This window comes from Plectropomus leopardus, chromosome 16 (assembly GCF_008729295.1).
Source record: "Plectropomus leopardus isolate mb chromosome 16, YSFRI_Pleo_2.0, whole genome shotgun sequence".
Lineage (NCBI taxonomy): Eukaryota > Metazoa > Chordata > Actinopteri > Perciformes > Serranidae > Plectropomus > Plectropomus leopardus.
Window position 1 is genome coordinate 18054602 of NC_056478.1, and position 15361 is coordinate 18069962.

At 39.7% G+C, this 15361-nt stretch overlaps 1 protein-coding gene across 1 annotated transcript in view; it reads left to right on the forward strand.

The window, feature by feature from the left end:
* rngtt (RNA guanylyltransferase and 5'-phosphatase) overlaps positions 1-15361 on the forward strand; it is a 119340-nt gene that overhangs the window by 783 nt on the left and 103196 nt on the right. Inside the window, exons 2-7 of the mRNA XM_042503191.1 lie at positions 1386-1495; positions 1588-1691; positions 1788-1876; positions 7239-7314; positions 9409-9661; positions 13213-13322. Of these exons, the coding sequence (XP_042359125.1) occupies positions 1386-1495; positions 1588-1691; positions 1788-1876; positions 7239-7314; positions 9409-9661; positions 13213-13322 (742 nt within the window). The remainder of the gene's footprint in view (positions 1-1385; positions 1496-1587; positions 1692-1787; positions 1877-7238; positions 7315-9408; positions 9662-13212; positions 13323-15361) is intronic.

Below are 15361 nucleotides of genomic sequence, written 5' to 3' on the forward strand. Positions count from 1 at the left end.
ATATTTTGCCGATTGTAACGAGAACAACTTATTTAGCGATATTTCTCAATGGAGTTTGGTATGATACTGTAGTCGGCGCGCTTTGTTTAGCTAACTTTGCACCTGTGGCTAATGGGCTGCTCAAGCCCAGCCCCTCCTAGGCACGAGTGCTTTTACTAGTTAATAACTCCAATTTAATAATGAACAATACTGAGTTTGTCGGTTTGTTTCATTCATTTATTCTCTAAAGGAAAAGTGCACCTGACAAGTGTTACTGAGTTGGCTAGCTTCGCTCAATAAGCATCACGTGTCAAAACAAACCGTGGCTGTAGCATTGGTGAGCCTGATGCTGCGTAGTGGTAGATATCTATTAAAGCCATGTGTAACTGCACGTTTACTTGGATCTCACATCACATTTTACATCTAAGAAATCAGCTATAGTATACGCGGATTCGTCCAGATTTTCATTGGATAGCAACCACCATAGCTATTCCAACAAATGCTATTTGTGTGATATTTCATGCTCACCACAGTGAGTCCTTGATTTGTGATGGTCCTGCTATTTTTTGATACGATAAAGTGTGGTAGTCATCAACGGCATTTTACAGTGTATTAGACTATGTGTTTGCAGAATTAATTACTACCATTAAGGATTAAAACACCCTGCAAAAGCAGTTAAGCTTTAGGTGAGCCAACCAGAGGTGTGACACACAGTTGTAAGTCTCAAGTCTTTGCATTCCCAAGTCATGATGGGAAAAGTCAATTCAAATCCCAAACCAAGACTGATTTTGAAGACCAAGTCAAATCCTAAACTCTAAACTTTGAGTTTTGAGTCTTAAGGAGGTCATAATGTGACCCTCAACAAATATTAAGCCATTATAACAACTGAGTGATAATAATAAGAATAACAATAATTAAACACACACACACACACATAAAGTTTTTTGTTGACCATTGCATCACTTTTGTACCAAAAATTATTTTTGGTATTATTTTTTTTCAGATGGTTCTGAGTAATGTAATTTTAGGTCTTTATTGTTTTCTCTGACAAATTGATTGGATGCTGTTGGATTGGTTCAAATAAAGTGGATCTGGGGAATTCATAGTTGCTGGGAATGAAAAGTGTTATGGGAAATGAAGGAAAATGAATTGTACCGTGGAGCACTTTTTAAATAACTTACTTTTAAATATTTGGTCTTGGTGGAGAAGGTATCCAATATTTTCATGTCAAAAGGCTCAAAGTCAAGTGAAGTCACAAGTCTTTGGTGGTATAGTTCATGTGGCTTGAGTCCACACATAAGTCAACAAATCAGTGCATCAGCTTGTGGTCCTTACTGAGACTACAAAGTGTTACTAAGGACCATGAGTTTGTTACATGTAAATTACCAATTCTTTTTCACTCATAGGTAAATTCCTGCCAATGAAAACGATGTTAGGTCCCAGATATGATGACCAGGTTGCAGAGGAAAACAGATTTCATCCGAGCATGCTGTCCAACTTTTTAAAAAGTCTAAAAGTAAGTAACTTCATACACTCTAAAGTTCTGAGTAACATTTTGAAATGTAAAAAAAAACATGACTCACTGTGTCTTCTGCTGTCTTTTCTCAGGTGAAAATGGGTTTGCTTGTGGATTTGACGAACACTACACGCTTTTATGACCGCAACGACATCGAAAAAGAAGGAATAAAATATGTAAAGGTTCAGTGTAAAGGGTACGAGTAAATTTAGTGCCATGAAACTAATAGTAAGTTGTAGTCCATTCAGTGGTAAAGTACTAATATCAGTGTCATTCTTTTTTTTTTTCCTAGTCACGGAGAATGCCCTTCAAAAGAGTCGACTGCAATGTTCATCAGACTCTGTGAACACTTCATTGAGAAGAATCCCACAGAACTGATAGGTAAGGAAACACAGCTGATTGTTTTTTTGTAGATTATTTTTTAAAATGATTTCTTTTAATAGTCAGAGATGTTTATCTGACTTTGAACATGTTTTGATATTGAAAATTTGAATACTTTGGAATTTCCAGAGACATGAAATAGTATCAAAACTCTCTCTATATAATGTTGTACTTTAAAAGTGACCTTGTCTCCTACAAATTAAGTTTGTACAAATTGCATTCATAATCAAGTTGCAGTGATGGTGTATTTGCTGCTTTGATTATGTACAGAGACAACATTTCTTTAATTTATTGATGGGTACATACAAACACAAATTGTGATTTTGGCTAAATATCAATAAAAGGTAAAAATAAAACAAAAAAATCTGTAGTTACTACAAGTGGATGGTGTATTGCCAGATTGCCTATTTTGGTGGAAAACAATTGAAATACATGGTCAATGAACACTTTGCAGATACGTTCAGCATTTAAAGTGACTTGCCAGGTTCACTGATTGCAAGATTTCCCTAATTATGTTAATGGAAACGCAGTTTGCTTTACATTAAATTGCATTTCCCTAACAAACATATTTGCTATTTTGAATGAATTGTATAGGAGAAGAGGAGGAGATGGGGCTGGAAAAAGCTACAAAATGGACCTTTAATTTAGATGTGTTTTGTGAAACAACATTTGCGTTGTAATGTTGTTCATTGAGTGCAGAACCGTACGGCCCACGAGACCATCTGATCCGGCTCGCCACGCAATTCTGAAAATAAATATAAACAAAAAAAATACTTTTCTGGGACAACACTGACATTACTCATGTCCGAGTCAGGTTCAGGGTCAGTGAACACAACACGTGAGGTGACTTGCCATCGCTCGATAACATTGGGGATTGATTGACAAGGTGGTATGCGTTATGACGTGCCAAAAAAAGGAAGGTGGATGCAGAATGAGACGTTTTCGATGTGTTTTGTGAAACAACATTTGCGTTGTAATGTTGTTCATTGAGTGCAGAACCGTACGGCCCACGAGACCATCTGATCCGGCTCGCCACGCAATTCTGAAAATAAATATAAACAAAAAAAATACTTTTCTGGGACAACACTGACATTACTCATGTCCGAGTCAGGTTCAGGGTCAGTGAACACAACACGTGAGGTGACTTGCCATCGCTCGATAACATTGGGGATTGATTGACAAGGTGGTATGCGTTATGACATGTGCCAAAAAAAGGAAGGTGGATGCAGAATGAGACGTTTTCCAGGAGAAATGGACAAACGATTATTTATTTGTCGAAGTAAAAGTCAGCTCGAAACATGCTAAACTGGGCGAGTTACGTGGACAAATGCGTTTTGATAAAATGAACGCTCTTCGTCGGAGTTGTGGTGTCCAACAATGAGCTTTCACGAGACCACAGGCTGACAGACACGATGTTAGGAGGACAAGATTTGTGGCGAGTGAATTAATAGATAAGAAGCTGAAACCTCATGCAATGGAGTTTGTGAATGCATGCTTTGAGAGTTTGTGAAGGAGTGTAATTTACTTGTAATAATCGTGAAACAGTGATAACTGTGGTTTTTCATACAATCAAAATCTATAATCGTTGCATCATGTGTGTTAAATTTAGTATGGCCCTCAGAGCACTTCATAAAAATTGAAATGGCCCTTGATAGGCAAAGGATTTCCCACATTTGACTTAACTGACCCACTAGTTGCATCACCTTATCTCTCCAGCAGAGAGCAGGCTTACTCTAAAATTAGACTGATGCAAATGATTTAGAGGCAGCATGTTATCTGTTCTAAAGATATTCACAATCTTTTTGTTTTTCTCCACTATGTATGTTTTACACTCGTAAACATCAGACAGCGTACACCCAGTCTTCTGCTGATGGTCACAGAGTAGCTCCATGTAGCAGCTGGAGGTTAACTGGCTGTCTCAGGGGTCGCTTATGTGTCACGTTGCGTTTGTACATTTCCAAAAGTGCACCAACCTCCTTATAAGAAAACCAACAACATAGTGACTTGCACGACACTGGTTTGTTTTTTTAAGTGTAGGAGTTTCACATGAGAAACAACACTTTTCTCTCTGTGAACACTGTGTAGGTGATTTTGAGGTGAAAGGACATCAGCAGACAATAAACCCTGACTAAATGCATTTGCTTTAAAAGGGAAAATTGTGTAGATGTTTATATGTGGGCAGGTTTTTGCTCTGTTGTTTCAACTGTATTGTATTTTTAACTTCATGTAAATACTGTAGTTATGGTGTGTCTGACATCACTCACTTTATTGTTATTTATCTGGATATTAACACGAGTCGAGATATAAATTAGTGAATGCTGATTGCTCTTCATGCATGTGTTAAAAGTTTCCAACACAGCTGAGTGACGCATCTCCAGATAAATCTTGCAGCTCGTTCAAATCTGATATATCAGCCGATATAACCTTATTAGAGATGTATTGTATCAGTGTGTAACTCTGCCAATAAGTAAGATGAAATTACAGTGCAGAAACGCCAAGCTAGGGCTGAGGTTATTTAAAAACCGTGGGACCCTTACATGCAGTAGTTTGTCCACCAGAGAGCACTGAGAGATTTATATTTACACAATAAAATGTCCTCCTTAGAATAAAACCTCATACACATCTTTATCCCAGCCCTCACCCATTGCCCTCCACCCCCCCATCAACTCGTCACTACTATCTATAGCACAGAACCGCCCAGGCACAAAAATGTGCTTATAAAACCAAAAAAAAAAAGAAAAAACAAACTGCTAAACAAACAAGCACAACTATTAAAAAGGGATGGTGTCAGCAAACTTCCCATTTTTTAAAAAAATCTTGTGAGTGTCCCCCCCATTTTTTATAATTCTGTGCCTCATCACTAAATTTAGAACGCAGTGCAGGTGAAACTCTCTATCGTTGTTTTTATCCTTCAGCAGCCGCTTGAGTCACGATGTGGATAATTGATCAGTTCATCCCGTCAGAGCTTATCAGATGATGAATAAGAGGTGTTGCAGCGAATGCAAACTTTTAGACCAGCACAATGAACAGTTAAGATCCACTTTCACTGCTGCTTGTGTTCTGCTGCTCCGGCTGTGACAACAGTATGCTCTGCGCTACGAGATCGTGGTGCTATGAGTAACTATATTTGCAACAAATGAATGAAAGTGCGGGAAACCCTGTATGAGATGTATGTCATTAGATCCTGGGTCTTCAATAGGGGGCCCTTAGAGTTATTACAGTGGGGCCGTCAAATTACCGTTTGATCATTTTTTGAAAGTTTTTTTTTCTTTCAAAACAAAATGTGTCTGAAGCATATAACTGTAAAAATAATGGACATAGCTGCCTTGACGTCACACGTTGGTTTGTAGACTCTGTGATGAAGCCTCAAGTTTGGCATTTTGGCTGTTGATTTTGGAGCCAGAATTGAACATATTTGGGTGAGAGGCTGCCGCTGTGGAGGAGCGAGGTGTGGATCTGACTAAGAAGCTGCAGACACTATACACAGGCGGGCTTTCACTCAAACCGGCCACTTCTGCCTGACAACCTCCATCCGCCTTAAGCCTGTAGACTGTGAGATTTTTGCAGTCTTATAAGTTTAGTGCAAGCTACACTGTGCGACACGGATCTTAAGAAACGTGGTTATACTGGGCTGTAGGATAAACAAGCTGCAGGACACTCACCAGCAGGGTTGTGGAGTAACAGAATACAAGTAACTAAGTGTGATATTTGAAATAAAAAACATGAGTAATTGTATTCTGTTACAATTTTAATTGGTGGTATTCTAAATGTAGTTACTGTCTTTAAAAATAGATATCTTGAAGAGATTACTGAAATTGTTTGTTTTATTTGTCAAATGCTGTGTCCTAACTGCATGACATGCAAGCATGCGTCCATTTGACAACAGTTTTCTTTTGGAATCTTTCAACTGAAAGCGAGCTACAACCAGGACACTAATGTGCATTTTTTTGCATAGAAGTTTAAGTGTCAGAAAAATGAGCTCAGCAAGACAATTTTGAGTAATCCTGAAGTAGCCCCAAGTACTTATAATATGTTGCTTCGTTTGAGTAATCTTTTGTAATTTGTTGCAAGTTAGATCAACAGAGTCACCAAGGTAACCATCCCCGGATACAGTGCTGTTTAAGGATTCACTGTGCTTTCCACATATATGTTTAACAGTAAAATATAATGTATAAATGTATGAATCTGTCAGTAATATCTTAGCATAGTATGCATGATAAAAAGTTATGTTTTCACATTGGACTTTGGGCCGCTCTAAATATTATTGTTAGCCCAGTTTACAGGCAACTCAATTTTATACAGTACAGTAGACGGTCCCTGCTCCGCTCTGTTTCAGATAAGGGGTCCTTGGACTGAAAAATGTTGAAGACCCCTTCTGTAGATCTTAATTTCCAAATATTTAATTAATTAATAATGACATATTCTGCTGTGACTTTTGCCTAAGGGTATGGGCATGTTTATACAGAAGATGCACTTCCACAGTATTGACAGCAGGGTGCTCTCTTACACCTCGCTCCAGCCTCCGATAACCCCGTCCAGGTCTGCTCTAACTGCTGCCTGCCTTGTAAATCAAATTGTGCTCAAACATCAGAGCAGAATGTGTGAATGTCATCTCAGCGATGTCCTGTCTTTAGCCAGCTGGTGATTAGGCTTTGTTGTCTCTGTGGTACACATGTCCAAATTAGACAGTTGGGCTGGTTAAAGTGATCCCCGTCCTCTGACGTTGGTTCATTTCATCTTCATTAGCGTTGGCGTTGCCGGGCAAACTTCCTTTGCTGGGGAAATATGAGAGTGGGATGGTTTTTATTTTGTGTAGTTTGAACTTGGCTGTGCACCTGCGTGTTTGTGAGTCTGTCACTTTGTTGGATTTGTTTTTAGCGGAGTGTTTTCTTGAAGTGGTGAACAAATATGACAAAAATCTTCAGGGGGCTTTTTGTGCCTACAGGGAGGCAGACTGCGCTTTACAGACAATTTACTGCAAAATAAAGAGATGATTTTTGCTTTTCCTGAGCCCTCTACATGCACTCTCTAGCTGTTTCAACAATCTGCGGGTCTCCTCTGTGGGTGTGTGGCTGGTTTTTAAAGTGGGTATGTGGGCAGGACCCCCCTCTAAGGAGAGAGGGATCTGCTTGGGAGTCTCCGAGCTCATGACTCGATGCCCTCGCTCAAAACATGGATTCAGTACATCTCAAAGAGGATCTCTGAGAGGAACACACAGGATAAGATTGTGCTAAAACACAGGGCTGAATAAATACTGATGCCACACTCACATTATACAACAAATATCTAAACGTCTAAGATGCAATTTACATGCAAATCTTAGTTTTTAACCTCTGTGCTGCCACTTTTTTTTCTCCTGAAGGTGTTCACTGCACGCATGGCTTCAACCGGACAGGCTTTCTGGTATGTGCGTACCTTGTGGAGAAGATGGACTGGAGGTAAGGGCCTCCAATCACTCACACCGCTGCGGGTGCAGTTTCACAATCTTCACAGCTGTCTAGCATGACAACACAAACCATACACCACAGTACACTCCTGGTGGCTCACATCATTACTCTGCTTTCAGAGTCTCTCACCCCTGTCAGCGTCTTTCAGCTGATAATCTCCGTCTTCTCCTGATATTTTCTGTATATGTGACGGCACAAGAGGTTGCGCTGTCAGTTCAAACCAACATAGGTTTCACAAAGAAGCAGGCTGGTTAGTGGTGACCGAGCTCGTCACCCCTCGACAGAGATGTGAAATAATTTACGACAGCTGAGCAGAGGGGAGGCTGAGGATGTGTCTTTAGTCAGAGGTGGAGCAGCAGTCTGAGAAGGCAGAATCCCTGGAAGCTGTCGACAAGTAGGCTGGATAAAACCCTCCCACCGCCTTCTACTTCCTGTGTAATGAATATTCTGAGAGCATTTACAGCCCTCGTACATTATCATCTACTGCAAGTTTATTTTACTATGAACGCTGGTATGTTTTTTTTGGTGTGGCAAGTCATTGAAAAATATTTGCCCTAAATATGAAGTGAGTTATGGTAAGGGCTGCAACTAAAGATTATTTTTATTATTGAAAATAGTGCCAAGGTATTGTTTCTAAAGGATAGCTCCGCCCATTTTCTGAATTCATACATATTATTTCTACGGCCTAAGACAGACAGTCCAATAGGAGCATGCATAATATGATGTAAATTCCAGAATTGACGTGATGGTTACTAAAATAGGTGGGGAAAAAGTAGATGTATCGGTATTGTAATCAGCCAAAAAACACAGGCACTGCAAAGACTTGTATCCTCTGCCATATATTCAACGCAGAAGTGTAAACCTTACTTAAGAGCTAGATTTAGTTAAACTTAATCTCTTTCTTTAGTCTGTGGCCCTACAGGTAAATTAGGTCTCCAACCTATCGTTAGCGTAAGTGCTACTATTAATGAGGTATGAAAGAATAAAACGTGCATTTTAGACAAATTGGAGGTATCCGCTTTGAATAACGGTTGCTGTTTTGCTCTTTGAAGATAGAAATCTGAAAAAACAGAGCCCGTCTCCATTCTTAAGTGTTACCCTGTACCCGGATTCACAGAAAGAGTGAACCATTTTCTTTCACTCATTTTCATAGCCCACATTTGCTCAGCACTGTTAAATACTATGTACATGATGCTGTTTTTTTCTTAATGGGAAGTTATTGGAAATAAACATTGTGATTCAGTCTATATGAAATTCATTTTTTTTGGTTTCAGAACTGAGAACACAATAGAATAAAGCTCATTTGGGTACAAAAACAAACATTTTGTATGTCGGCAAAATCAGTCTCCCATTCACTGCCTGTGGAGCAGCTCCAGACTTAATCTTTGACTACATCACAAGTTTTGAGATTTACTTGTCTGGTTTCTAGCATTGAGAGAGAGTTTCTTATGTTCACAAAAACTGATTGAACTTTCTGACACCATGGAGACAACACATTGGAAATCTTAACTGAGGTGATTTTCCCCTTGAAGTTGCTTGTTTTGTCTTACACAGAGTTTAAACCCCCAAAAAACCCATTTAGAGCTGAAACAATTAGTCGATTCAGAGAATTGGCAGCTATTTGACAATCATTTAAATGTTGCCTAATGTTCCTATTTTCAGTGAGGATTTGCTGCTTTGCTCTGTTTTATGTTTTCGAAAATTGAATATCTTTGAGTTTTGGACTGTTATTTGGAAAAACAAGACCTTTAATGGCTCTACTTTGGGCTGCAGGGAACTGTGATTTTTTTTTCCTGCTATTTTCACTAAAGACAAAATGAGATTGAGAAAATAACTATCAGGTTTATGTACTGTGTTGTGTAATGAAAATTGGCCCTAATTGAATTTACTGTTATAGTGTAAGATATGAAAAAGCAACAAAATTTAATAGTCATAACTGATTATTCATCTCCGTTACTCTAGTTATGATAAACAGATGAGACATATGGTAAATAAAGAACATAAAAATGGTAAAAAAGCAATACTAACAATAAGAAATAAAGCTTTTTAAAAGATGCCCTGTCTGTGTTCCCTGCCTCTTATCAGCGTCGAGGCAGCTGTGGCCTCGTTCTCTCAGGCCCGGGCCCCAGGGATCTACAAGGGAGAGTACCTCAAAGAGCTTTTCCGTCGCTATGGTGACGAGGACGACGCGCCCCCTGCCCCTGCGCTGCCTGAGTGGTGCTTTGACGACAACGACGATGGGGAAGTAGATGACGACGGTAACGCTGTTGGCCAGGAGTCGGGCCCCAGCTCCTCTGGGTTGGCGCCTGGCAAACGGAAGAAAGAGAAGCTAAAACTGGTGAGACTTTCAGGGCGCTCCAGGAAATGGACAGTTAAGTAGAAAATCCATTTCTTCCATTTTAACATGGACCTCATGCAGGGTGATGTAGGGTCTGCAGGGAAGCTTCTCCTCTAAGTGATGAGGCTCTTATGTTCAACCATATGTAATAATCCAGTAAATTTGATGTTCCGATTTAGAGAAAATGACACTTTCCATCTTCTCTTCTGCCGCCGAAGGTATAATTTTGATTTAATAAAAGCCGTCTCCATGTATTTATGTAAAGCTGAGATGAAATTAGAAGCACTGAATCATCCCTAGTTGCATGTAATGAGGTTTCCCTCTGTTTACATTGAGCTGATGCTCCCATCCAGACTAATTGCTAGTTAAAAGAAGCTCAGTTCAAATGGTATCACCAGCATTTCATCAGTGTAGAGCCAATGAGCAGCAGTGTTTAAACAGTACAAAGTTCATCAGAACAACTGGCGGCTAAAATCTAACTAGCTCTGCTCCTGCTAATGTCAACAAGGATTTATTGTTCACAATGAAGCTTTTTTAGAGAAACAATAGGGTGCATCCCTTGTTATGTCGATAGTGAGTTTACTGCATCCTTTTGTGCCATTGGTGGCCAAATAAAGATGTTTATCTGAAACATCTTTTCTATTGTCTGCGGGATGACGGGACGGCGTCAGTCCAAAGCCCTGCTTTTTAGCCTTCGCAAAACTGATGTGACACAACAGAACAACATTGGCCACTGCTATCAGTGAATGTCATCTAATTTGCCGATAGGCAGAAGGCGGTCAACAAGGCGATTATGTCTGATACTGATGTGCTAATGGCTTATGCCAACGTTATTGACATAAGCCTATGACATTTTGCATCGCATAAATTAGCCTAGCAGCTGGTGGACTTTACCTCCACTCTTGGGAAGCCAGGATAAATCACACACAAGACTAAAAATGCTTTTGCAGGGCTTTTCTTGACTATTTATCGTCTGTCATCAGTGATATAAAAGTAAAAACATAAAAATGCAGATCTGCGTCACCGTGACATGTAGTTACATTCCTCAGGAGGTCCACATCAGGCTATGGCGGAGGGCACGTGTCTACGCAGAGCCTATGTCGTAGATTCAATGCATAAGTATAATCCCACTTTCATGTAAAGGTCATAGACAGTTTAAACAATGGACGTAACTACTGCGATGACATCCATCAGTTTGTGGATTGTTGTTTTAAAGCCTCAAGGTCGTCATTCTGGCCGTCACCATCTTGGGTTTTTTTTGGAGCTAGAAGTGACTGAATATCTGCATTCTAGGTTGAAGCGAGGGATGGATCTGATTCACCGACTGTGTCAAACAGCCATTTTCTTTTATATACGTAACTTTGTGCCTCATCATGTATACGCGTGAGTTATAAAAATTAACCCCCCATACAGTTGTCATGAATGTTTAAATTAGTTGTAGAGACCAAAACTGTTTTTTGAACCAGGCTATAAACATGTTTATTTCTACTGTGAAGTTGGGGATTTTGACATGGAGGTCTACAGCGATTGACTCGTTTCTGGAGCCAGCCTCGAGTGCCGTTCGATGGACTGCAGGTTTTTTTTCACTTCCACTTTGGCTTCATTTGTAGTCCTTGGAGGTTGACCCTTGTTAAAGCTAAAGGTGAATTTAGAAGCGTTGAAGTATCCCCAGCTGTATGTAATGAGCTTTCCTTCTGTTTGCATTAAGCTGATGCTCTCACCCGGACTAATTGGGTATTTTAAAGAAGCTCAGTTCAAATGGTATCACCAGCATTTCAGTCAGTGTAGAGCCAATTGAAGGGCAGCAGTAACAATGTTTTAACAGTAGAAAGTTAATCACAACATAGATTTGTTGGTGTGAAACATTTGTACAAATACAATTATATAAAAATGGCAATAGTAAATATTTATTATATATTATTGCACAGAGCTCTCTGACAAACTGAGTAAAGCCCAGTCTAATTGTGAAGTTATATAGTGGACAGGTCTAGAGGGAAGAAGCCAGAAGAGAGCGGCAGCAGTAACTCTTATAGACTGCTTTTCTTCACTGTCATTAAAAAAGTACTGTCTCTTGGTTGAGTGGCCTCAGATTCAGACTGGTTTGCAGCCAGTTGGCTGTGAGGAAAAGAAACATCATAAATTCTGTTCAAAAGTAGAAAAAAGGTGGCACGCCATCAACTCAAACAATGCCTGCAGAGCCTTAGGCTGGAGTCATTACTCACAGTCATAAACTCTGCTTAGATGAAACAAAAGTAAAAATGCTGCTTTGCCACTTTGGATCATACATATGCAGATTGATCAGTTTTCTTCTGAGGATTGGAATAGATGTTGCCACAGTTTGTGTTGGGAAAACAGAACTCCTGCTGAGCCTTACAGACCCCCAAACGTTTATGAATTTAGAGAGGGGACACAAAATGATTCAAAGAGACCCCCCCAAAGTTTGCTTCACTCAACGGCCCAAAAAACATTGGTTATCTATTGAGTGACTGCTAAAATTTAAGCATTCACTAGCAATTTGGGCAGGGAACAAAAATTTAATTTTGCATCCTGTTTGCCAAATTAGTATTTTCCCATTGTTTGGTTTATTGACTATTCATTACAGTGCTGAACATCTCCTGCATAGACACGCCAATACACAAGAATACTCTTCAGTTTAATGTAAAGGTTTAAAGTATAAGACAGTTTGTTGCTTAGTATTTTTATATGTGATTTAAAAAATGAATTATTCAACATGATATATAATATGTATAAAATATCTTCATTAATATTATAATAATGATTTTGGCCATATTGCCTGCCCTCTCTCCACTAATGCTTTTCAGGTTTAATCAACTGTTTTTTGAGTAATCTGTTACAATTACATGTTCAGCCCTTCAAAAGACTGAGTAAAAACTCTCTATGTTGAAAGATGGAGAAAAAGATTTATATGACCTTGATCGGGCTTTCTCTTCTCACTGCTGCCATTCATACTAAAAACATACGCACTAATAGCACTCGGGGTGACATATATTATCGAAACACATCTGTTTCTGATCAAATTGGCTCGTATTATCATATTATACCAGTTAGCAAGACTGAGAGTGAGGAGGAAAAGGTTATGCCAGAAGGGAAATGGTTGAGATTAGGAAATGAGGTGATGAGCATGAATCTTTCTTAGTAGAAAGCAGAGTGCTGCAGATGTCGTCAATGTTTCTGTCAAAGCAGAGATCCGCATTAACAGGAGTATAGGGGTGAAGGTAGTGAGGGGGTGAAGAGAGAGACGGCACACAAGTCGAGTTCCCTGGGAGATGACGCAGAGGAACAAGGTTTATGAGGTGGATTCATCAAATAATTAGAGTCAGGGTGGCTTTGAAAGGGGCGAGGTCAAAAGAAAAATAGGATTTATAATATTCCTAGCACACAGGGATTCATAAAGCAAAGCAGCAGCTGTTTGTGAAGTATCACGGGGATTTAAAATGTTTTTCTCGTGTGTGTGTAGGAGGGTATGAATGTCTCTTTAAATTCAAGCCAAGTTCAACCTTCTGTTTCTCTCCTTTTTCTTTTCCTCTCAGGGCGCAGTATTCCTTGAAGGCATCACGGTGAAAGGCGTCACACAGGTCACCACACAACCCAAACTGGGAGAGATCCAAAGAATGTGTCAGGGGATGGCCGAGTGGGACAAGTAAGAACTCCCTTTACTCTCCTCGTACCCCTGTGGAAAGCTGCGCGGGTCTGTGTACACACATATGTGTGGGTGTGCTGTGTTGTGAGAGACTCATTTGCCGTAAATCACAATTTTTATTTTTTTGAGATGTTGACACTTTCAGACAGGTGGCAGAGTCAAGAATAGATTTTTCTTTTCCGGGTAAATATGCTGCTGCAGCTGTTTTTTTTATAGAAGCTGCAGCGCATCAACTTTACTGCTGTGTGTTGTCACAGCAGAAGAAACAGTCCATGCTGCTATTTCCACTTCCTGCTGTTTCCAAAATTGTTGTTTTTTTAATACCTTCAAGAGCTGGTGTCTGCAGATATAATGAGATCCAAATGTTAGTTATTAATGCTGAAACTTTCAGAATAAAGGGATACTTTGCTGAATTTCAACCAACTTTGAAACAAAACAGTGTGGGTAGTACGTGTAGATGAACTGTGGTAGTAGTTCCCTCCATCCTCCCAGTACCTAGATATCCCTCCTCCTCCAGGCTCAAACTACAGGCTGTACTTCCACATTTTCATATTGCCAAATCTATGCCGCCACTGTGGATGCAAAGAGAGTAGAGCTGGATCAAGAGACTTAACCACCCCTCTCTCTCTCCCAAACTCTGACAGAAATCCTATCAAATGGTAAAACTAGACAGTGCTGATTTAATATAAATCTTGATGAAGTTACTGCACTGCCTATTTCTTTCCTAAAATGTTTCCAGAAACGTATTATAGTGCCCTGTTTAGCTGTAACAAGAGCAAGAGTGTGTGAACAGGATGTGGGCGCCAAACTGCTCTCTGCACAGTGAAATCAGAGCCCAAAAAAACCAGAAGATCAAAGACTAAAACTAAGCATCGATGAACGATCATGAACCGAGACTCTATTACTGAGTTGCATATTTCTCACCTCAGATGTTTTCAAAAACATGGTTTAGCATTAAGCTGAAATGCATCTTAAGGAAGGGCCCTATGAAATCTGTTTTATTTCTTCTCAAATTCTGTGTTTTCTGTTTCAATTTTTCTTAATTCTGCATCATACAATTCAAGGATCTTTTTTCATTAGAAACAGTGTGTAATCATGTGGTGGATGTATAGAAAAAAAAAATAATATTCAAAATTTTATTGAATGTCAGGGAATGTAAAGCAACATTACAGTATTTTATTTTGCAAATTTCCTTTACAACTTGTCGCAATTTATTGTTTTATAAGGGATGCAGATGATGTGTTTTCTACTTCCTGTGAATATGATCTAATTAATCTTTTCTCCAAGTAAGTATTTAAATAGTATTTGCATATTATTTTGAAAGGAGTACATAGTCATACGTGTGTCCTGTTCGGTTTCAGTGCATTTAGGCCAAAGGTCAGAGTAGGCCTGCAGGTGCACTGTGCACTCTAACCTAAGTGGCAGCTGCCAGCTTGACCACAGAGATGTGAGCGATAGCTTGGTTGATGCAGAATCATCAGACGCTGCCTCTGGATGACCCAAGACACACGAGAGGACAGGATTTGACCCAGTTTAGCTGACAGGAAAAAATACTGCGATCAAGCTAGATCACACTCGCATCTCTGTGATAAAACCTGCTGATGCCAAAGTTGAAGACAGACTCAGGCAGAACACAGCAAAGTCTTGGCAGCGACCAGGCGTGCCCTGCAGGTGTGCGCGGCGGAGCTGAGCCGTGCCCTCAGTGAAACTCACAGTGGAGAGTTCATTTGGCTTAGGCACTGTGAAAAAAGGGTTATAATGGTAGGGGAAACTGTGATTATTATAGATTACGTTCACATTTTGGTGAATGCCACAATAATAAAACATTTTACAGCTGATTCCATTGCTACTATTAAATTCTAGAATTGCACCCATATTTTCTGCATTGCAGAAATCATAGGGCCCTAATTCAGTTTTGTTTCTTGAGGTCTGTAGAGTGTTAAGAACCAAAATTTGATGTTGCACCCTACTTTGCACTTGTGCACTGCATTATCACCCCAGTAACCCAAACACCCAAAGAGATGATTTATGCACCTGTG